We start from the raw sequence: 22,148 nt of genomic DNA on the forward strand, positions 1-22,148 counted from the left end.
TCTTCACCCTCTAATATCCTTGCAAGCTGTATGCAAACCACGAAAACGAGCAGTGGTTCACTACTTACTTCAGGCTCTGAAATGGTGACAGAAATAAACTGCCACCTGTCCCCGGGGAACCACGTCTTGCTATTGCTGAGGTGTAAAACTGGGAGGGACAGGAGACGAATCAAGCATTCGTCCGCGGTCAAGTCGGTCCCGACTCTGGGGAGGGGGGGAGAGGGTGGCTGCTCCGCGCGCCAAGGGCTGGTTAACGGACAACCAGGAGGGGCGCGGCGCGGCGCGAGCTCCAACCAGCAGTTGGCGCCAGAAGCTCCAGCCTCGCAGGTAGAGCAGCACCAGCTCGCGCATCCCCGGCGCACTGCGCGTGCCCTGTCCTGCCCAACGGCTCGGCGCCAGGTGGGCAAGGTGGAGCCTCGGCGGGAAGCCATAATAGCCAGGTCTCCTCTACATCTTTCCCACGATCAGTAAGACATTGACTTTATACGTGTTTTTTTTTATTGGCTGTGCTAAAACTCGCGTTTCAACGACAGCTCCAAGCGCTGTAACAATTTCGTCTTTGGATATGTAAGGATATGGATCATGTGCCGATCTTCGGTGAAAACCGGGGTCTGCAGTTCCTACACAAAGTTAGTTTATCATAACATCATGTAGCAATGTTGCAACATTTTGAGATTTAAAAAATCAAGATTTATCCCATCAGATAAAGCATAAAAATAAGTTTAATTTGACACCTAATTCACTTTCATATCTTCAGTATTAAAAAGGTTATGGCCATTTTCATACTCGGAAATTGGCATCTTGTTCCCTATTGCTTTTTCATTGACGTAACACAAAAGCTGTGATCGAGGACATTTAAAAGCCGATAACTTTCTTAAAATTTAAGAGAACTGAAAGAAATTTTCAGTTATTATAGATTGAAGCATTCTGAAACAAATATGAAACAATCTTACTTAGATGACTTGAAATTAAAGCATATAATTAGTTAGTTACCTAATTGTAGCTAATTACAAAATTCAATTACTAGATCTAAACATCTATCCATTTCTTAAGAATAGATTAACATTTTTAAATAGCCTAAGTGTCCAAATAACATTCACACAAGAATTCAGAATATAACATGATTTTTAAATCTCATTGTCATGGGTTTATAGGCCAAATGGATGGAATTTAATGTTTAATACCTGTAAATTAATGGCCATTTAAATCAGCTTGCGAGTGGGATTTTCTGGAACGGGACCATTTGGAACGTTCAGGATGCGGTGAATTTAGTCCCCCATATCGGCAGCAAATACACTGCCAGTTCTTCGGGGGGGGGGGAATCACCGTTTCGCATCTTAAAATGTGAATTAAATACATCTTAAGAAACACTTTTATACATAAAAATAAACTACTTTCTTTTACCTGGTCCTCCATAAAATCCGTCCCCGTTGTCGGCATTGACGACTTCAGAAGCTTGATTTTAAAATCATTCCAGCGATTAACTTGTCGGGTGAATTTTTTTTAAAAACACACAGAACGGCCGTAGGAACGATTCTTTAGCAACATCTTGCACTCCAACAAATCTAATTCAGGACCAGGTCGGGAAAAAACCCAGTTTTAACTCCCCCCCCCCCCCCCCCCCCCCTCAAACGCGCCAAAATCGCGCACACGGCCAGTGGCAGAATTGCAGCGCCGCTGAAGGTAAGTTTTGTAACATACCTACACAAAGTTAGTTTATCATGTAGCAATGTTACAAAATTTTGAGATTTAAAAAATCAAGATTTATCCCATCAGATAAAGCATAAAAATAAGTTTAATTTGACACCTAATTCACTTTCATATCTTCAGTATTAAAAATGTTATGGCCATTTTCATATCTGGAAATTAGCATCTTGTTCCCTATTGCTTTTCCATTGACTTAACACAAAAGCTGTGATCAAGGACAGTCAAAAGCCCATAACTTTCTTAAAAATTAAGAGAACTTTCAGTTATTTTAGATCGACGCATTCTGAAACAAATATAAAACATCTTACTTGGATGATGAAATTAAAGCCTATAATTAGTTACCTAATTGTAGCTAATTACAAAATTAACCGTTGTGAAGGAAATAGTAATAAACACCCAGACTGCCTTGAAAATTCTAAAATGTGATATTGTCAAGATCAGAACTTTAATATTATTGTATTATATGCTGTAAGTCCGTAACAGATAGGTAAATAAATTACAGTTTCTAGCAATAGACTAAGTCTTTATGGAGAAGATCAGTTGCTACCTGGTACATTGCCATATCATAATCAATAGCATCATCATACTCCTCAGATTGTAACCAATAAGCAACTCTGTACACCTTGTTTTTCCTTAACTTTTCAATTTTGGCATTGTAAACTACAAATTTTTGCTCTTCAAACCACACATGACATGCCTTTCTGCCCACTACCTTTCCCATTAAGAATGTCCTGTAGATTCCATTTCTTACGAAAAGGATAATTGTTTTAAATAGCCTAAGTATCCAAATAACAAACTAATCCCATTCACACAAGAATTCATAATATAACATGCTTTTTAAATCTCACTGTCATGAACATATGCCAGATGGAAGGAATTTAATGTTTAATTCCCATAAATTAATCTAGAAACATCTACTTTTAATATAATCAAAATTATTACCTTTTGCACAATAACTGTGGCTAAAGCTGTTGTGTATATTTAGTATGAAAATATTGATTATACAATTACACAAAATATAAACGATTTAGATGTTCTTATGACATGAATGTCCAAAAAAAATGAAGATTTAAATCATCTTGCGAGTGGGTTTTTCTGGATTGGAACGTTGCATTTGCGGTGAATTTGAAGCCCATATCGGCAGGAAAGACACTGCCAAATCATATGGGGCCCAAATCACATTTTCGCAATGTAAAATTAGATTAGAGCCACCCCAAGAAGCAAGATTATATGTAAAATAGACGACTTACCCTTAGTTTTGTCCCGTTCTTGCGATCCGTCACATTGTAGGCGTTGAGGGCGTTAGAAGACATTTTTTATTTTAATCAAACTATTAAATTGTACAGCGACTTTAAAAAAAAAAAAAAACGGGAACGGAAGTCCGATCGATTTTTCTTCATCGACTCGCAGCCCGAGGAAATACCTCTCCGATAAACGGTACAAATCTGCATTTTAATCCTGCCCCCCCCAAAGACGCCAAAGTCGCGCATACAGCCAGTGGCAGAACTGCAGCACCGCTGTATTGTAACATCGCTACATCATGTTCAACACAGACACTATGGGCCGAAGGGCCTGTTCCTGTGCTGCACTGTGGAGCCAAATTAAATTAACATTATGGTCAAGCAATGAAGTGTCCAGATAAACATTTAATTTCTAGGACATAACTGCACGCCAAATAATATGCTCCAAATAAAGTACATCGGGAAAACTTTACAAAATTTGGATGGAAATTACCACAGCTTCACATTAGGGTAGTGTGCTCCTATGATAAAACAACCCATCCCATCTCAAACCCATAGTCACACGATTGTCATCAGTAGTATTACCGAACAAGAGAAGCTAAAATTGTATTCCAGCAGTATGGTATTAGGGCTTGTGCATTACAAAGGATCCAGAGCACAGGGCTGTCAAAGTGGGTCAGTCTCCTGTACTAAATGGTTTATGAAATGATCTTCAATAAACTAAAGGGTATTAAAACAAAATATAGCACAAGATCCCCTTATTTCTGAAATGTAACTATTAAACCAGAAAGGCAGCACTTATGATCATTCAAAGAAAAATACAGCAAACCTAACTTTGCTTTCAAGAAGGTGGAGAAAAAGAATAGGTGATGTTTTGGTTCGGAACCCTTCATACTGTTTAACCTCTTCATACTGTTTAACCTAGGAATCCCTCACATTCACACACGTGCTGTCTCTCAGAAGAGGGCCATAGGGGCATGGATGGAAATTCAAAGTATCTTGCAGCCTTCTGTGTTTGTCACAGTTCTTTAAAACAACTATTCAGAATGAATACTAGAGAGAGATGCCTAGACCTTTGCTTCTATTTGAATAGGTTGGCCCTAAGCCTCAAGAACCAGGTCCTACCACCTGTAGATCCTGGGGCTCAGGAAGATGGGAAGAGTGAGTTTTCAGCCAGAAGCACTGCTGCTTTTAAGGACCTGTTGTTATACTGTGAATCCCAATAATTTTATTGGCTTTATGGGAAAATTAGCATCCCCTGTCCTACTGGACAGATAACTTTCAGATGTAGAAACGTGCATATTGCAGGATATCAGCATTCTTAACATTTAACAGCCATGACATATATTGTGATATACCTTGGTCATTGGGTATCCTAACCTGAGGGCTCAGAGCTGTCTTTCAGAAAGCTCACTAAAATAGTTTGGGAAGAAAATTGTGAGACAAATAAAGTTCATCTCCATACACAATTCTTGTGATCTTCTAGAATAAGTATAAAACAAAATAAGAATCCAAGAACACCAGAAACAGGTGCAGGAGTAGACACTTGGACCTACAAGTCTACCCTGGTGTTCAATATGGCTGATCTACCCAAAATTTCAGCTCCTTCTCCATCAGATCACCATGGTCCTCAAACCCCCAAACTTTCAAAATTGATCAGTCTCCACTTTTACCAAGTTAACCTCCAATGTTAAGAATGCTGATATCCTGCAATGTGCACAAGTCTCCTAAAGTCTCTGCATGAAGACATTTCTATGGATTTTGGTCCAGCTCCTTAACTTGTAACTATGTCTCCTTGTTCAAAATTCTTTCAGTAGAGACTACATCTTGATATGTACCATGTTATGCCCCCTTGGAATCTTGTTTGCTTTGATATGATCACCTTTCATTCTCCTAAACCCCAAAGAATACAAATCTATCTCGATAGAACAATCCTCTCATTTCATAGAAGCATAGAAATTAGGTGCAGGAGTCGGCCATTCGGCCCTTCGAGCCTGCACCGCCATTCAATATGATCATGGCTGAATTACTGCAGTGAATATCTTGGGACCATCTCCATTGCTACTTGATCTTCTCTTAGGTGAGGGGATCATAACTGTGCATAATACTCCTGGTACGGCCTTACCAACACCGTGTCCAATTGTAACAATCAACCTATAGAAAAACAATTTAAAGAAACGTAAAAGTGAAGCTAGAAGACCACACAATGAATATATTGCCATGCCTACTTTGCAGTGACATTACAAATTCCCATGTGTTACTTTTGACTTAGTTTAGTTTACAGATACAGCATGGAAACAGGCCCTTTGGCCCACCAAGTCTTCGCCGACCATCCATCACCCTTTCACACTAGTTATATGTTATTCCATTTTTTCTCAGCCACTCCGTACACTGGGCCAATTAACCTATAAACCCACACATCTTTGGAATGTGGGAGGAAACAGGAACACCCAAAGGAAACCTAAACTACAGGGAGAATGTGCAAACTCTACACAGACAGCATCTGAGTTCATGATCGAACCTGGATCTCTGTAGCTATGAAGCAGTGGCTCTACTAGCTGTGCCGCACAGAATTGTTTCATTTAATTTGTCCAGAATATAGACTACATTTTCATTGAATTAATTTTTGTATTTTTTTTAATTGCGCTGTATGAACCAACGTAAATTCTATTGATGCCGATTGTTTTAAATTAAAATTCAAAACACCATATAATATAAAAGTTTATTGAATATTCTTAAATTCTAGCATTTTAAGATATGTTACATTTTCTTCCATAAATCGTTAAAATATATAATAAATGATAAAACAATCTGAAATGCATTTTAGCAATTTTGTAATTCCATACCCCAGCAATGTGTACTAATTTCTATAAAAATCATGTTAACATTTTTAAAGATTATACGAATGTAAAAATTTTTGGAATTGCAACTATCCAAAGGCTGATTTATCTATTGCTCTGTTAAGAGGTCTCCGCAATCTCCAGAACAGTTTATTTAAAAAGGTGAAAAATACCTGTCTTGATCACCAGTGGGTCATCCTTATACTGAATAAGAACAGATGCTTTACAAATATAATGACCAAGCGACAAGCTGTTGGTCAGTATAATAAACAAAAAGTTAGATTATGCAAAGAAAACTTCAGTGACTGTAATGAGCACCAAGATGATTGATTTGGCAAAGTAGCTGTTGACTGATGGAAATTAAAGGGAGATCTTGCATTTTTTATTTTGTCATGAATTTGTGCTACAAAATAAAAGCTGGGTTTACACTTGCACTGACCAGTCCAAAAATATGTAACAGTGTTCTGCTATAATCCTTCATTGGACATCCCAAATTTCACAGAGCAAGGGTGTAAGTTTCTGATCCTTCATCTTCCAGGACATTAATACCTCTGAATGATTGTGGTTAAGAGTTCTAAGCTGAGTAAGTCGACCCAAAAGCCGAGCAAAGCGCTGTGGACTCTCAGGATGATGGATCTTGGAGTACTTGTGTAAAATCTCCAAAAGAGGCTCCTGTAATTTTTCTACATGTGTTTTATTCTTTAAATAGGGTCGATCTGCAGGGGAAAAAAAGAGCCTTAAGTTGTGTACAATGATCATTGGCATAATGTTACCGCAACAGTATAAGCACAGTCGGTAAATATTTGTCTTTTAGACAAGGCGTTAAACTTTAAATCTGGGAGCAAGCTTTGTAATGTCCCAAAAAAACACCCATCTGTTTTATGGAAACTAGTTCGGGAAAACCCCACTATTGAGAATGACTGAATTTTCTTTCGAATGTTGTCATATGTACCGAAAGGGAACAGTGAAATTCCATACATAACGGCCGGATGGAAATGTAAAATAATCTAAACACAGGTTTCCTGTAATTTGCTAATAAAATTGTTCAAGTGAATTTTGAAGATTGTATTTTGTACACTTGATACTAATTTCAGAGAAGCAAGAGTTAGATACAATTTGGCTGCGTGAGGTAGAATTTATATGGAAGGGAACCTTGAGATCTCCCTCTGCATTTGCCAGTTCTAAAAACAAATCTATTCCCTCCCCTCCACTGCATCTGAAGGTATTACTCCCAGCTTCATTTGAACCTATATGTCAAATGTAAAGTCCAAAGATATCTGACCAACCACTAGATCAAGTTTTGTCACAACCATGCAATAGTCAGGACTTTAACATTATTTGTTATTCCCCTGCTGCTAATTGTTATTTCAGCATTAGCCCGAGTCTTTTAGAATATATGAAAACAAGAAGTAAAAAGCCCTCGCCTAGCAACTGATCAATTTCTGGATGGTGGACAATCAGTCACTGACAGGCTACTGTATAAGGCACAAGGATATTTGGATGCTTAGGCAGCTTGTACAGAAGAAAAATAGGACAATTATTCAACTGTTGCAGCTGTGCCCGAAGCTTAGACGGAAACATACAACTATCTGCTGCTCACAGCCATGTCAGAGGCTCCTGTGAAGACCAAAAATGAACATCGAGCAGAATGGATGTGGTCTGAGGGCTGCATATTGTGCATTACAAGCAAAGACAGGCATTTGGCTCGTGTGGGTTATCAGATTTTATTTCCAAATTTCTTAACAAACTCGGTAAAGTATGATTGTCTCACTAGTGGTTGCAAGGTGAAAATTTGCGAGGAATGAGCTGGAGTCGATTTAAGAGTTGTTTTGCCACATCTATTGTCCTCGTTTCATCTCTGTCCTTCATCCAGATCTAGAATACATGGATGTAATGCTTGTAATATCCCTTGGAATTGTAGTCAATTGAGTCAATGTTATTGTGACGCTCAAATTAGCCCAACCAGAAAGGAAATCAGGTGATATGTTAATGCCACGGTAGACTTACAAATGTAATGAAGAAAATTTCAAGTCTTTCACCTGGTGGCCTTTTCCTATGTGCCAGAATGTTACAATTTGGTGCTATATTTTTTCCATTTAAATTCCAATATAATTTGGGAAAATTAATAAATTGAAGGTCTTTTCAGCAATCATATCAATGTGTTAATCTGATCATTATTGCAAACAGCAACTCTGGCACTATCTCGTCGTGCCATGGACCCAGATCACCTCCTCCATCAGGCAATCAGCAGAGAACAGAGGCCACCCCAACTCAAGTACCATCACCCCTTTGCTCCACATGGAAAACAACTCCTAGCATCCATCCAGCCAACTGAGACAAAAGTACATTGGATAGCCACCAAGTGGTCACAGTAGTGGAAGGCAACATCATCGCCATTACACAGCAACATCTCTTCACCAAATAAAAGCTATCCAGGGTCTGACCTCCCCAGAGGAGCATGGGTGAAGCTCAACATAGAAACATAGAAAATAGATGCAGGAGTAGGCCATTCGGCCCTACGAGCCTGCACCGCCTTTCAATATGATCATGGCTGATCATCCAACTCAGTATCCTGTACCTGCCTTCTCTCCATACCCCCTGATCCCTTTTGCCACAAGGGCTACATCTAACTCCCTCTTAAATATAGCCAATGAACTGGCCTCAACTACCTTCTGTGGCAGAGAGTTCCCGAGACTCACCACTCTGCGTGAAAAATGTTTTTCTCATCTCAGTCCTAAAGGATTTCCCCTTTATCCTTAAACTGTGACATCTTCCTGCATCTAGCCTGTCAACCCCCTAAGAATTTTGTAAATTTCTATAAGATTCCCCCCTCAATCTTCTAAATTCTAGCGAGTACAAGCCGAGTCTGTCCAGTCTTTCTTCATATGAAAGTCCTGACATCCCAGGAATCAGTCTGGTGAACCTTCTCTGTACTCCCTCTAAGGCAAGAATGTCTTTCCTCAGATTTGGAGACCAAAACTATACACAATACTCCAGGTGTGGTCTCACCAATACCCTGTACAACTGCAGTAGAACCTCCCTGCTCCTATACTCAAATCCTTTTGCTATGAATGCTAACATACCATTCACTTTTTTCACTGCCTGCTGCACCTGCATGCCTACTTTCAATGACTGGTGTACCATGACACCCAGGTCTCGTACTTCGTACTGGAGTTGGGCGTTTCAATGCCAGTATGTGGAGATGGGGACTCCACCAGAGCCCAGCCTGTGAATGCAGAGCAGAACAACAGACAGCCAACCATGTCATCTCTGGGTGCCCGCTCTACCACCCACCAATTGGAGCTCAGGGCCTGGCAGACATTGATGCAGAGACAACCACCTGGCTGCTCAACACCCGGCTTGAGGTCTAACTATTCCTTTGATTTATGTTTCATTCGCAAGAAGAAGATTTTCCCAATTAACTACCATACCATTTTACTTTAGCTGCATTAGAACCAGTGTTGAATTATAATGCATGGCCAACCTAATTAGTGATTATGTTTTTTTTTACCTGAGAAAAGAATGGTGGTTGCAGAAAGTAAAGCATATTCAGTGTCTGTCACATTCAGTTCCCCCATGCTTCTGTAGAAATCGAACATTGGTGTTATAAATTCTTCAGCTATACCTGGTTACAAAGAAGTGCAACATTATATTTCCAAATTAACTTCAACAAAATGCATACATGATTTATGATAACTTGAAGTATGATGGGGTACCTGCAAAAGTTGGCGATAGATAAAGGTGAACCGAAATAGATTTAATCAAGATGTCCAACTTAGAATTTGTAGCATTTTAAAACCACAACCATATTTTTAACACACTTGAATCAGACTGAATTGTATTAGAAGAGATGCTTTAGAAAATAATGCAGTGGAAATGGATCACACTTTAGAAGTACTGCAATCAATCATAGTTTTATTCGGATATTCGTACAGAATTAATGAAATTATACACAAAATTTATGTCACAAATATAGTTATAGCAGCAATTAATGAACTTTTTTTTCATTAACTTCACTGGGATTTTTTTCTTCCTTAAATCATGATACCAGGAAGGTTATTATGGTGGAATGGATGATTGAGAAAACCCAAGAAATGGACCCGCTGATGAAAAATGTATTGACTTTTTTAATTTTATTTTCACCATACCCTCTATGCCTGACAGTTAAGGAAAACAGCATAATGATGCACATGTTAAGTAGGTATGTGGATAACAGGGCTAAGAATTCATAGTATTTCTATTTTTATGGACTAATTCTAATAAACCATGGTAATTAAAAATAAGTTAAAATATAACTCACCCTACTAAAATTACCCCCAGGGTCAACAAGGAAATAAAATTTGGATTTAGTGTATAATAATCTCCCATGCCTCAACTTTTGTATTACTGTAAAAATATACAAGCAGGTAGTACCTAATGTGCGATTTGGAACTACAATCGAGATCTCATCCAAATTAGACTGCTCCATCATAACGGCTGGAATATGCTCTTCAAAACATTGGTTAGTACAACATCCAGGGAGTGTGGAATAGTGTTCAGTATCTGGAAAACAAACAAAATAACAATTTGCAATTAGGATTTTTTATTGGCTATAGCTCTGTCCTATATATAAGGTGACAAAATCCATAACAGTAGTACGTACAATCAGCGGTACAATATGGTTTTGCTGCAAATCAGTCACTTGTTCTGTGCTTGGTTTCACTTATGTAGAAGAGGCCTCATCTGGAGCACATAATGCAATAGATAAGGTTGGACGAGGTCCACATGAGCCTTGCATCACCTGGAAGGGCTGTTTGGGTCCATGGATGGTAACGAGGGAGGAAATGGAAGAACAACCGTAGCTTGAATCAGGGAAGAGTGTGTGCAGAGGGATTAGCAGACCACAGAGTCAGAGGGGGTGGTCCTTGCAGAAGGCAGAAAGGGGTGGGGAGGCTTGTAGTAGGATATCATTGGAGCTGGCTGAAATATAAGGATAATATACTGGATTCAGAGGCTAGTAAGTGAAAGATGCTGCAGCGGCAGTTTGTAGGAGCTGCTAGAAAGCTTTGGAATTCATGGTGACGATATCTGTGGTAAATCTGTAGCTTGAGGAATTTTGTCTCAGAGTTGATGAGATGAAGCTTATAGTTTGTGTACTATGATGTAGTTTATAGATTATGCTGCATAAGAGAGAAGGAATGTTACATGTGTACTTGGTTCCAGAGGACAATCAAACTTTTTAGATTAATAACTGGAATTGGGCATCGTGTGACTATAAGTGAAATAGGTATGAGAGTCTGGAGGTGCCCCCGTTCTTGTACCTTTCCAAAGGTATGAGGTTCTTCCAGCCTGTGTGGATGGCAGCAGGATGGATAAGCAAACTAACTATAGATACAGTATTTTTTTTTAAAGGGTTAATTGATACTGTAGTTAAAAACTGAAAATTATCTAGTTTGTTTTCTTCAGATTGAATTAAGGAGGCAAGATTTATGAATTATAAGAACGTTTTTATAGATCAGAAAAATTATTAAAAGGCATGGCAGTAAATAATCCATGGCTAACATTTAAAGAATTAATACATGTTTTTCAAGCCATCTTTAAGACAATTACAAAAAAATTGGTACACATCACCAAAACTGTTCCTGGAATTATTTGTTTAAGAAGGAACTGCAGATGCTGGAAAATCGAAGGTAGACAAAAATGCTGGAGTAACTCAGCGGGTGAGGCAGCATCTATGGAGCAAAGGAAATAGGCGACGTTTCGAGTCGAGACCCTTCTTCAGTCTGAAGAAGGATCTCGTGCCGAAACGTCGCCTATTTCCTTCGCTCCATAGATGCTGCCTCACCCGCTGAGATTCTCCAGCATTTTTGTCTACCCTGGAATTATTTGTGATCATTTCTTGCCATTGAAAATTGGGAATTTTCCTGAATATAGTCCTTTGATGAAGGAATTGTTTTTAATATTTACTGAGAATGCACATACAAAGGGAAAACACATTTCTAAGTAGGCATGTTATGTGACTTACAATCCTCCTCCTCAGTTGTAACACACACGTGCAACAGCTGCCCTTGCCTTTCCAGATAATACAATTGATATAGCTTCTACTTGTGAGGGTGAGGAAATGATGATGAATTGCTGCCTTCCAATTGGAAAATGATATGCACTACAACCATTAAATCAATGAAAGAAAGTCTAATGGTGGAATATACAGGACATACATTCTATATTAAGTATAACACAGATATTCTTCAGTGTGATTTTTGATATAAGGGGGAAAAAAGTACTTATTTTTGAAAAATAAGTTGAGTACACTTCTGCTGTGTATGCAGCATCTAACAACCTAGCCCCAGAAATTAGAAGTCGGAGCCATTGTCCCAGCCCGTACCATCTCTTTCTAACTCAAGCCCGCAAGCTCAGGTAACATCCTGGTGAATCTCTTTTGCTTCCTTTCCGGCTTAGTGACATCCTTCATATATCTGGGTGGCCTAAATTGTACACAGTGCTCTAAGTGTGGTCTCATCATTGACCTATACAGTTGCATCATGATGTCCCAAGTGTGCCAAAAGCTTTCTTCATCACACTGTCCATCTGACCTGCCATTTTTAGGGAATCCTGCACGTGATGTCTGATGCTGAAGTAGGCCCAATAGCTAAAAAAGTGAAGTGACCAAAGTGACCAAAGTGACCACATGGGTCAGATTTCCCAGTCCTGGAATGGGACCAGTTCACAGACTATTCATTTAAGTTGTGGTTTAGAACAATATGACCCTGCTTCTTTTGGCAGTGCTCAAAATGTGTGTTCATACCAGTGATATATTTCTGTATTTATCCAGGACAAGAAATGACTGACCTGAGCAAGAACAATATGTGACAAAAATGTCCAGATAATCTTCTGAAGTGGTTGGATTTGATGATAAACTGGCTTAATCATGTTCTATTCTAGAGGAAAAAATGGTGGGAACGTGGATGGAAGATCACTGAAAAGTGGTAGATGGCCAAATGCCTATGCAATAGCATGTTGGTTGGAAAAGCCCTTTGTGTGTTAACTACTACATTTTGGTTTGGGAACATGCAGCAATCTCACCTTGTAGTTAGGAGGTTTAAGTTCAAGTCCCACTCCAGGAACTAAAGCACAAAATCTAGACTAACATTCAAGTGAGTTACCTAGGAAGCATTACCTAGTCACGATAAGATGTTAAACCATTGTTCAATCTTTCCCGAGGAACATGCAAGGATTAGCAAAGGGTGGCCAGGTAACTCCTTCCTTTGTCCCAATGCTCATCCCTCAAGCACAATTTCTAATTTTAACCACACTCCTTTATGTGGCAACATGCAGTATGTTAAATCAGCTGTTGTATTTCTCACATTTCCTAAAATCTCTTGCACCAACCAGGTGTACGAAGACTTGGGAGTGACAAAAGTGAAAGAAGCTTACATTCTTTGTTTGAATCTCTCATTACTCACCCTGAATATATTGGTGACTGCTCTGTGTGAAGCTCTGGTTGTACAATTGTGCCGAGTGAAGGAACATCACTTCCACAGTGGAACCTTTTAGCAATGCAATCTGGTCTTCGTTGTCTAATGTCTGGAATCCTTAAACAATATACACACTACTGAATCTCCAGATATAACATTTAACCTCTCCTTTTGCCCATTTGGAATACATAAAAACAAATCATCAACTTTTTACAATCTTTATATTTATCCAATATTTGATACTTTCCAATTCTGTTGCTACATGTCATTAGGCAGAGGTTCACTTGCACCTTCTCCAACCTCATCTACAGTATTCGTTGTTCCAGGTGTGGACTCTTATACATAGACCAAACGTAGACTGGGTGATTGTTTCACTGAACACCTTCGCTCAGTCCGCCTGGGCCTACATGATCTCCCGTGGCCAAACACTTTAACTCCCCTTCCCATTCCCTTATTGACCTTTCTGTCCTAGGCCCCCTCCATTGTCAGTGAAACCAAACGCAAATTGGAGAAACAGTACCTCATATTTCGCTTGGGCACTTACAACCCAGTGGTATGAAATTTGATTTCTTTAAATTCAAGCAACCCTTGCATCCCCTCCCCCACCCTAGTTGTCGTACTAGTTTCACTGTCGCCCTGGTTAGTTTCGTTGTCCATATAACTTGTTAACACCCCGCCCACAGCCAACAATGGGCCGTTTCCTTGATCATTGTTACATTTTTGCATATCTTTCATTCATTTGTTCTATATCACAATCTATATCTCTTGTTGTCCTTTCTCCTGACTCTCAATCTGAAGAAGGGATGCTGGAAATGGAAAAAGTCCCTTTAAAATTTGGTTTAGTTGAGTACGTAATGACAAGTTCCGTTTGGGCCAATATGATTAAAACAAATCCCAGACAATGCTCTAAATGACTATTACTCTAGGAATTACTTCATTGTGTGCCACCTAAGGAGATCAGCTGCTCTGTATAGGTATTATTTGTGACCGGAAGTGTATGTTAAATGTCTTGACCCAAAACGTCACCTATTCCTTTTGTCCAGAGATGCTGCCCGACCTGCTGAGTTACTCCAGCTTTTTGTGTCTATCTTTGAGTCATTATAAAATATATATTTAAACTGAATGACAAATTAGCAGCAGATTTTGTTGTCCTATACACCCAGAGTATATTTGCTTCACGTGGAGAGTGGAGAGTAAAAAAGCTTGAAATCTAATACAAATGTTTTAATTTCTTTGTGACTGAGGAATTTCTTGAGGAGCACCTGGAAGGTCCAATCTAACCATAAGTGTAAATGAAGCAAGAGTCCTCTTAAAAGGCTTTCACCAACACCTTCACCAAGCAGGTGACAAAATGAAGGAGCGTCCATGAGAAATGAATGATAACCTTTGATAGAGCCGTTTACATTTGAGTTGATTTGATAGTAAGAACATGATAATTTTTTTAAGTAATTCTCAAAATGGTTTCCATTGAAGAATAAATACATTTCCAATACTTCATACAATAATTGTTTTGATTTGGAAATGGTTAAAATAAAGTTTTGCAACAAATGCAAAACAAAATGCTGACAATCTGAATATAAACACAGAAAATGCTGGAAATAGTCAGCAGCTCAGGCAGTGTCTGTAGAGGGAGATACAACCACTTTCTTTCCCGTCATATTACATATATCATATTTCCCCAAAATGAATATTCATTTTACAAAATAAGCAAACTAAGTAATTCTGTTTCAATTGGTTTTAAATAGTGCAATGGAACAAAGATGAGACATTCTTAGATTTGCAATTGCACATTAAACTATATAAAGTTTTATTTGCAACTTCACACCTACTCACCTGGTAATCTTTTAGTAAACTCTACCAATACTTCCACTTGCAGGGTAGCATTCTCCGAGAGCCTGAGAAAATCCTCCACAGGATTTGCAGGTTCGAATAACTGACACAGAGACAGTGATATTAGAAACAACACTTAGTTGTGAAGAAACATTGTGGTTAATCAGGTAAACCCCTGAAAGCACGATAATGTATGTCAAATACTTCTCCCATTCAGTGTCACAATAATGAAAGGGATCTACATTAAATAAACAGAAAGAATGGCAGAAATAAATGCTCAGCGGCTCGTATAGCATTTGTGGACCAGGACATCCTAGATAAAACAAGAGTATTTCTGTAATTCTATATTTATTGCAGATTTACAGAATCTGAATTTTGATTTTGGAGACACAAGAGTCTGCAGATGCTGGAAATGGAAAAAGTCCCTTTAAAATTTGGTTTAGTTGAATACGTAATGACAATTGTTTGGCCAATATGATTTTTTTTAAATCCCAGACTATGCTCTAAATGACTATTACACTAGGAATGACTTCATTGTGTGCCACCCAAGGAGATCAGCTGCTCTGTACAGCTATTATTTGTGACCGGAAGTGTATGTTAAATGTTTGAAATGGTTGATTCTATTTGGATATTCCAATTGGAGATATACTGATGTAATACACATTTCAAAAGGAAACACTTTCGAGTGGTTAACTTACTTTTAGCCATAATTGACATACATTTGTCATCCACTAACATCAGATGCAGCTAAGTGTTTAGTATACATCTCCAAACAAGATAGAAACAAGATGAACTTGGGTCTGAAAAAGGATCCCGTCCTGGATCGACACCTGTTTATTCTCTTCCCAGATGCTGCCTGACCTGTTGACTTCTTCCAGCACTTTGTGTTTTGCACATAATTCCAGCATCTGCACTTTCTTGTTTATAAAAATGGTTATAAAACTGTTCTAAGCACATCAACATGGATGATTGATGATGCAATTGTCAAAATTTAATTATATGGTCTTTACAAAACTGTGAAAGTTAAATCACAAACCAAATTATCATTGATTCACTCGAGCCAATAATATTGTAGTGACTATAACATTTAAATGCAAAACCGATTATATAAATCTGCCCATATTACTTACATATTTTCTTGCTGCTTCTTGGGGTATTCGGTACTTGTGATGAGCTTCCACAATGTAATCGAGGAGCTGTTGTTGCTCAGCTGTAAACTCCACTCTCTGCTGCATCTGTATAAAAAATAAAAAAGGTATTTATGCTACTCAGATGCTCAGTGCATTCTCAATAGTGTTCATTTAAGTTAAATGTACTGTCAAGAAACATAGACCCAAGATCTGTGATATATTCATGTAGTTTCAAAAATAATTTGAGTATGCAGAATCCCATCTATTTGGCAGGGAATTGGTATAAAACACAGAAAATCCCATCATTTGCACCTCTAATGTGAGAAGTTTTAAATATGGCACTTTTCATCGGAGTCTTCATTATTTTACGGATAACGAGCTCATCAATCATTAATTTGTTTAACAACCTAATCTCAATGCAGTGTTCAAAAGGGAACTGCAGATGCTGGAATATCGAAGGTACACAAAATTGCTGGGGAAACTCAGCGGGTGCAGCAGCATCTATGGAGCGAAGGAAATAGGCGACGTTTCGAGCCGAAACCCTTCTTCAGACTGATGGGGGGTGGGAGAAAGAAGGAAAAGGGGAGGAGGGGGAGGAGCCCGAGGGCGGGCGGATGGGAGGGTGGGAGGAGACAGCTAGAGGGTTAAGGAAGGGGAGGAGACAGCAAGGGCTAGCAGAATTGGGAGAATTCAATGTTAATGCCATAAGGACGCAAGGTCCCCAGACGGAATATGAGGTGCTGTTCCTCCAATTTCCGCTGTTGCTCACTCTGGCAATGGAGGAGACCCAGGACAGAGAGGTCGGATTGGGAATGGGAGGGGGAGTTGAAGTGCTGAGCCACCGGGAGTTCAGGTAGGTTTTTGCGGACTGAGCGGAGGTGTTCGGCGAAACGATCGCCCAACCTACGCTTGGTCTCCCCGATGTAAATCAGCTGACATCTAGAGCAGTGGATGCAGTAGATGAGGTTGGAGGAGATACAGGTGAACCTTTGTCGCACCTGGAACGACTGCTTGGGTCCTTGAATAGAGTCGAGGGGGGAGGTGAAGGGACAGGCGTTGCATTTCTTGCGGTTGCAACGGAAAGTGCCCGGGGAGGGGGTGGTGCGGGAGGGAAGGGAAGAATTGACGAGGGAGTTGCGGAGGGAGCGGTCTTTGCGGAAGGCAGACATGGGGGGAGATGGGAAGATGTGGCGAGTGGTGGGGTCACGTTGGAGGTGGCGGAAATGGCGGAGGATTATGTGTTGTATTTGGCGGCTAATGGGGTGAAAGGTGAGGACCAGAGGGACTCTGCCCTTGTTGCGAGTGCGGGGATGGGGAGAGAGAGCAGTGTTACGGGGTATGGATGAGACCCTGGTGTGAGCCTCATCTATGGTGGCGGAGGGGAATCCCCGTTCCCTGAAGAACGAGGACATTTCCGATGCCCTGGTCTGCCCTCAATGCAGTGTTGCTCATTGGAAGTAGTAGTTACCTGGAAATAAATTGTATTATAAACTTTACTTTCACAAGCAATGGATTACATTTTAGAACTGTTGCAAATCATCATCGTTTTATTCAGTTATTCATGCAGAATTATGTACTAAATTTATGTCACAAATTGAGTTATAGCAGAGATAAAAGGGAATTATCATTCCCTTTGTTTCATCTAATGATCTGAATAATTACACAAGTAATATCAGAATGATGGTGTAATATCATATTATACACATATATTAATTGAACAGATAAATAAAGACACACATTACATTCAGGAGGCTTTTCTTGCTCTTTCTTAAATCATGATATCAGGAAAGTTAATCTAGAGGCGTGGGTGACTGAGAAATCCCAAGGAGAGCATAGGGATTGGCCCTCTGAGGAGAGATGTATTAGCTTTTCAAATTTTTATTTTCACCACTTATTTCTGATAGTGAGAGAACAGGAGAATGATACACATGTAAATAAAGAGCTAGGTATATGGATAACAGGGCTAATAATTTATAGTATTACTATTCTTAATATGGACATAAAGAGTAATTCTAATAAACTGAGGACATTTTATTTTAAATTATATAAATTATTCTAGACAATTCCCCCCTGAAATTTACCCTCAATTACCCAAAACGATGACCCTATCATAAAATAGTTTTTATTTGCCAAATCATATGTTTTCTAGATGTCTCTTTACCATGCACAGGATGATGGATCTTCATATTGTGCTGAGGACAGATTCAAATGACCGGTCGATTATATTTTCTGTCCCTCCTTTCTTATGTTAGCAGTATTATGTTTGTTGCTTCCAACCTCTGGAACTGTTTGAAAACTGTGGAAATTTTGGAAGATCAGTGCTACCGTCTTCCCACCAAACCCTGAGATGCAAGTTATTAGGTACAGGATACTTGCCCAGATTAGATCCTCTTAATTTTTCCAATAATCAATGTAGATCTTTCTCTGTACTGCTTATATTCCACTAATTCACCTCTTCAAAAAGATATCTCAGGCATGAAATTCTCAACATTTATAATTGTTTTAATTTTGAGCTAAAATGTGTGCCAAGCAACCATGGCAAAATAGAACAGCAAGGTAAAAGCTTAGTTTAGAAATAACAGCATGGAAACAGGCCTTCGACCCACTGAGTCCACACTGACCATTGATCATCCATTCACACTAGTTGTACGTTATCCCACTTTGTCATTCACTCCTTACACACTAGGGACAATTTGTACAGAGGCCTATAAACCCGCACATCTTTGCGATTTCGGAGGAAACCCATGCAATCACAGGGAGAACCTGCAAACTCCACACAGACAGCATTCAGGGTCAGGATTGAACCGGGGTCTCCGGCATTGCGGCAGCAGCTCTATTAGCTGCACCACTCGTCCGCCCTCAAAAAAAGGTGATACTTGTGCACCATATTTAAATGGCACTTCCAGAAGGCCTCAGAGTTGGTCTCAGCGCTGTATAATTACAGTCAATCCCACAAAAGATATGCACAGATTTACAGAGCATTCTTATATGTGATTTCCTTCAAAGATGAGGTACAACTTTTCTGCATGAAAATAGAAATCTGATAAATGTATCATGTATCCTTCAGCCATCCCCCTTTCAAAAGTGAGATATTTATCCTACAAATTCAAACAATCTTACCTTTCCAGCCTTTGTTGTAGATGAAACCTGTTTGCTGTCAACACCATCTTCCTCTGTCTTTATGCTGCAATAAATATCCATGACTTGTTTGGTGTTTTTCCGTAGACGTTTAGATTTGCACTGAATTTCTGTTAGCAAACCTAGAAGAATTTAATAGATATCATGTCATGCTCAATACCGTTATTCCTGAATAAAGAGATACCTGTACTATTTTAATACGCAATGCTCCATTTAAATGTGTATAAGTTGATGAGTAGGTTTGCGGAACATCAAAATAGGAGAAGTTGCAGACAGTGAGGAAAGCTGTCAGAAGATACATAGGGATATAGATCAACTGCAGAAATGGTTGAAAAAATGGCAGATAGAGTTTAATCAGAGCAAGTGAGGTATTGCACTTTGGGAGCATGAATGTAAGGGAGAGTATACAGTTACGGGCAAGACCATTGATAGCATTGACGTGCTGGTATGCTTGTCTTCAATGCTAGGGGCATTGAGTATACGAGTCAGGAAGTCATATTGCAGCTCTATTTGACAATTGGAGTGTTGCATGAAGGATTTGTAGACTTTGGAGAGGGTGTCGATTATGTTTTCCAGAATACTGCCTGGACTAGAAGGTTTCAGCACAAGAAGAGGTTGGATAATAGAAACATAGAAAATAGGTGCAGGAGTAGGCCATTCAGCTCTTTGAGCCAGCCCTGTCATTCAATATCATCATGGCTGATCATCCAAAATCAGTATCTCGTTCCTGCTTTTTTCCCCATATCCTTTAGCCCTAAGAGCAAAATCTAATTCTCTCTTGAAAACATCCAGTGAATTGGCCTCCACTGCATTCTGTGGCAGAGAATTCCACTGATTCACAACTCTCTGGGTGAAAAGGATTTTCCTCATCTCACTCTCTGGGTGAAACACGTCACTATCCTATCCGCCTCCACCACCACCCTGGCAATGCGTTCCAGGCAACAATCTTGGATTGTTTTCTCTGGAATGTCAGAGGTTGAGGGGAGACTTAATAGAAGTATATAAGTAGGAATCTTTTTCCCAGGATCATAATGTCCAACACTAGAGGGCATAGCTATAAGGTGAGAGGGGGAACGTTTCATGAAGATGTACAGAGCAAGTTCTTTTACACAAAGAATGGTAGGGGCCTGGAACACATTGCTAGGGGTGGCGGTGGAGGCTGATACAATAGTGGCATGTAAGAGGCATTTAGATAGGCACATGGAAGTGCAAGGAATAGAAGGATATGGATCGTGTAAAAGCAGTTTAACTTGGCTTCATGTTGGGCACAAACATTGTGGGCCAAAGGACCCATTCCTATGCTGTACTGTACAATGTCTGAAGAAGGGTCTCGACCTGAAACATCTCCTATCCCTTCTCTCCATAGATGCTGCCTCGCCCGCTGAGTTTCTCCAGCATTTTTTGTCTACCTTCGATTTTTCCAGCATCTGCAGTTCTTTCTTAAACAACTGTACTGTACTATGTTCCATTTGTCCATCTCTTCTATACTTGATTTATATTAATTTATGTTTAAGTAATGTCTTTACTTTAAAATCTTCATTTCTTCATCGTACCTATCCTATGTTCCTCCAAACCCATAACCTTGAAGATATGTGTGATTCTTGCAGATTGGCATTTTAAATTGCTCCATAACATCATTTCCTTATCTGCAAAGCCCTAAGCTCAAAGGATGCCCTATCTAAACCTGAAATCACAGAAGTCTTGACCCAAAATGTCGCCTATCCATGTCTTCAAGGGATGCTGCCTGACCCACTGAATTACTCCAGTAGTTTTTGTTACTATTTTCTTTTCCCTCTCTACACTTACCTGCTTGTGTCTGACTTCTCTAAAGTAGTCTGCTTCTCCTCTCTTCCCACAGAAAATCCATAGAATCTAATGCTTTGATTCAGACTGCTCCAAACTCAAGCATCTTTTCCCACATAGAGAGAATTCCAACATCAAAAGGTTGCTCATTTCTATCTCTGCAGCATTATTTTGGAACAAATTCGAATTTCCTTAGTTTTACAGTTAAAAACGTTGATGCGAGTTGTTTAAAATCATCTGATCTAAAACAAGTGGATGGGAAAAGCGGAATGTTACCATGGAAAGTTAAAACAGATGACTTAAGTCTGGGAAGGGAGAAGTGCCATTAAAGAGATGGCCAAAATAGAAGGGAAATAAAATACAAGTGTCATGAAGTCTTAAGTTGTTCAATGTCAAATCTTGTATGATATGATCCTTGTGAAGTGCTTGAGATATTTTGCCAAATTATAGATCGCATATTATTAGTTGTTATTTTGCACTCCCTCTAAATTCTCCTGTTGATTGGCACCCTCTACCCTGCCCTTGATTAGCCTGATAGCACATCTCGTGCTCCTCTGTTTAAAAAATGTAACCCACACATCTCGCTTAAACTTTCCCCTCTTGCCTTAAACCTATGCCCACTTTTATTTGTCATTTTCACACAGGGAAAAGTATTCTGACTATCTATCCTATTTATACCTCAAATTTTATGAACTTTGATCAGGTTTCTCAGCCTCTGACATTCCAAAAAACAATCTAAATTTGTTCGGTCTCTCTTGCTCGCTAACACCCTCTCATCTAACAATCAATCTGGTGAAACTCTTCTGCCCCTCTCCAAGGCCTACATGTACTTCCTGCAATGTGCAACCAGAACTGGCTCAATACTCCTAATGGGGTCAACCAATATTTTATAAAGCTTCAATGTGACTTCCTGACTCTTACGCTCAATGCCGATCAGTATTGTGACAGGAATTTGACCAATTTGCTCATCATCTCCTAAACCCTCAATCCTCAATAAACATTACT

The 22,148-nt window shown here is 39.4% G+C and overlaps 1 protein-coding gene and 1 long non-coding RNA gene across 4 annotated transcripts in view; one reads left to right on the forward strand and one right to left on the reverse strand.

Annotated features, from left to right (window-relative positions):
• The first annotated feature begins 335 nt into the window (after nucleotides 1-335).
• Nucleotides 336-6,842, forward strand: LOC116986934. Its single transcript, XR_004415597.1, has 2 exons — nucleotides 336-467; nucleotides 5,328-6,842. It is a non-coding gene; the product is annotated as an uncharacterized LOC116986934 (long non-coding RNA).
• Nucleotides 5,659-22,148, reverse strand: part of LOC116986933 (bile acid receptor-like) — a 69,467-nt gene continuing 52,977 nt past the window's right edge. For 2 of the 3 annotated variants that reach the window (XM_033042749.1, XM_033042748.1), the window contains exons 5-11: nucleotides 19,323-19,462; nucleotides 16,203-16,307; nucleotides 15,076-15,175; nucleotides 13,231-13,359; nucleotides 10,202-10,330; nucleotides 9,300-9,413; nucleotides 6,055-6,504 (exon numbers count right to left, since the gene is read on the reverse strand). In XM_033042749.1, coding sequence (XP_032898640.1) covers nucleotides 6,266-6,504; nucleotides 9,300-9,413; nucleotides 10,202-10,330; nucleotides 13,231-13,359; nucleotides 15,076-15,175; nucleotides 16,203-16,307; nucleotides 19,323-19,462 — 956 coding nt within the window. In that variant the 3' untranslated portion in view covers nucleotides 6,055-6,265. Of the gene's footprint in view, nucleotides 6,505-9,299; nucleotides 9,414-10,201; nucleotides 10,331-13,230; nucleotides 13,360-15,075; nucleotides 15,176-16,202; nucleotides 16,308-19,322; nucleotides 19,463-22,148 lie in introns of all 3 variants that reach the window. The other variant, XM_033042750.1, reaches the window with a different exon arrangement.

Source organism: Amblyraja radiata, chromosome 24, assembly GCF_010909765.2.
Source record: "Amblyraja radiata isolate CabotCenter1 chromosome 24, sAmbRad1.1.pri, whole genome shotgun sequence".
In the NCBI taxonomy this organism is placed as follows: domain Eukaryota; kingdom Metazoa; phylum Chordata; class Chondrichthyes; order Rajiformes; family Rajidae; genus Amblyraja; species Amblyraja radiata.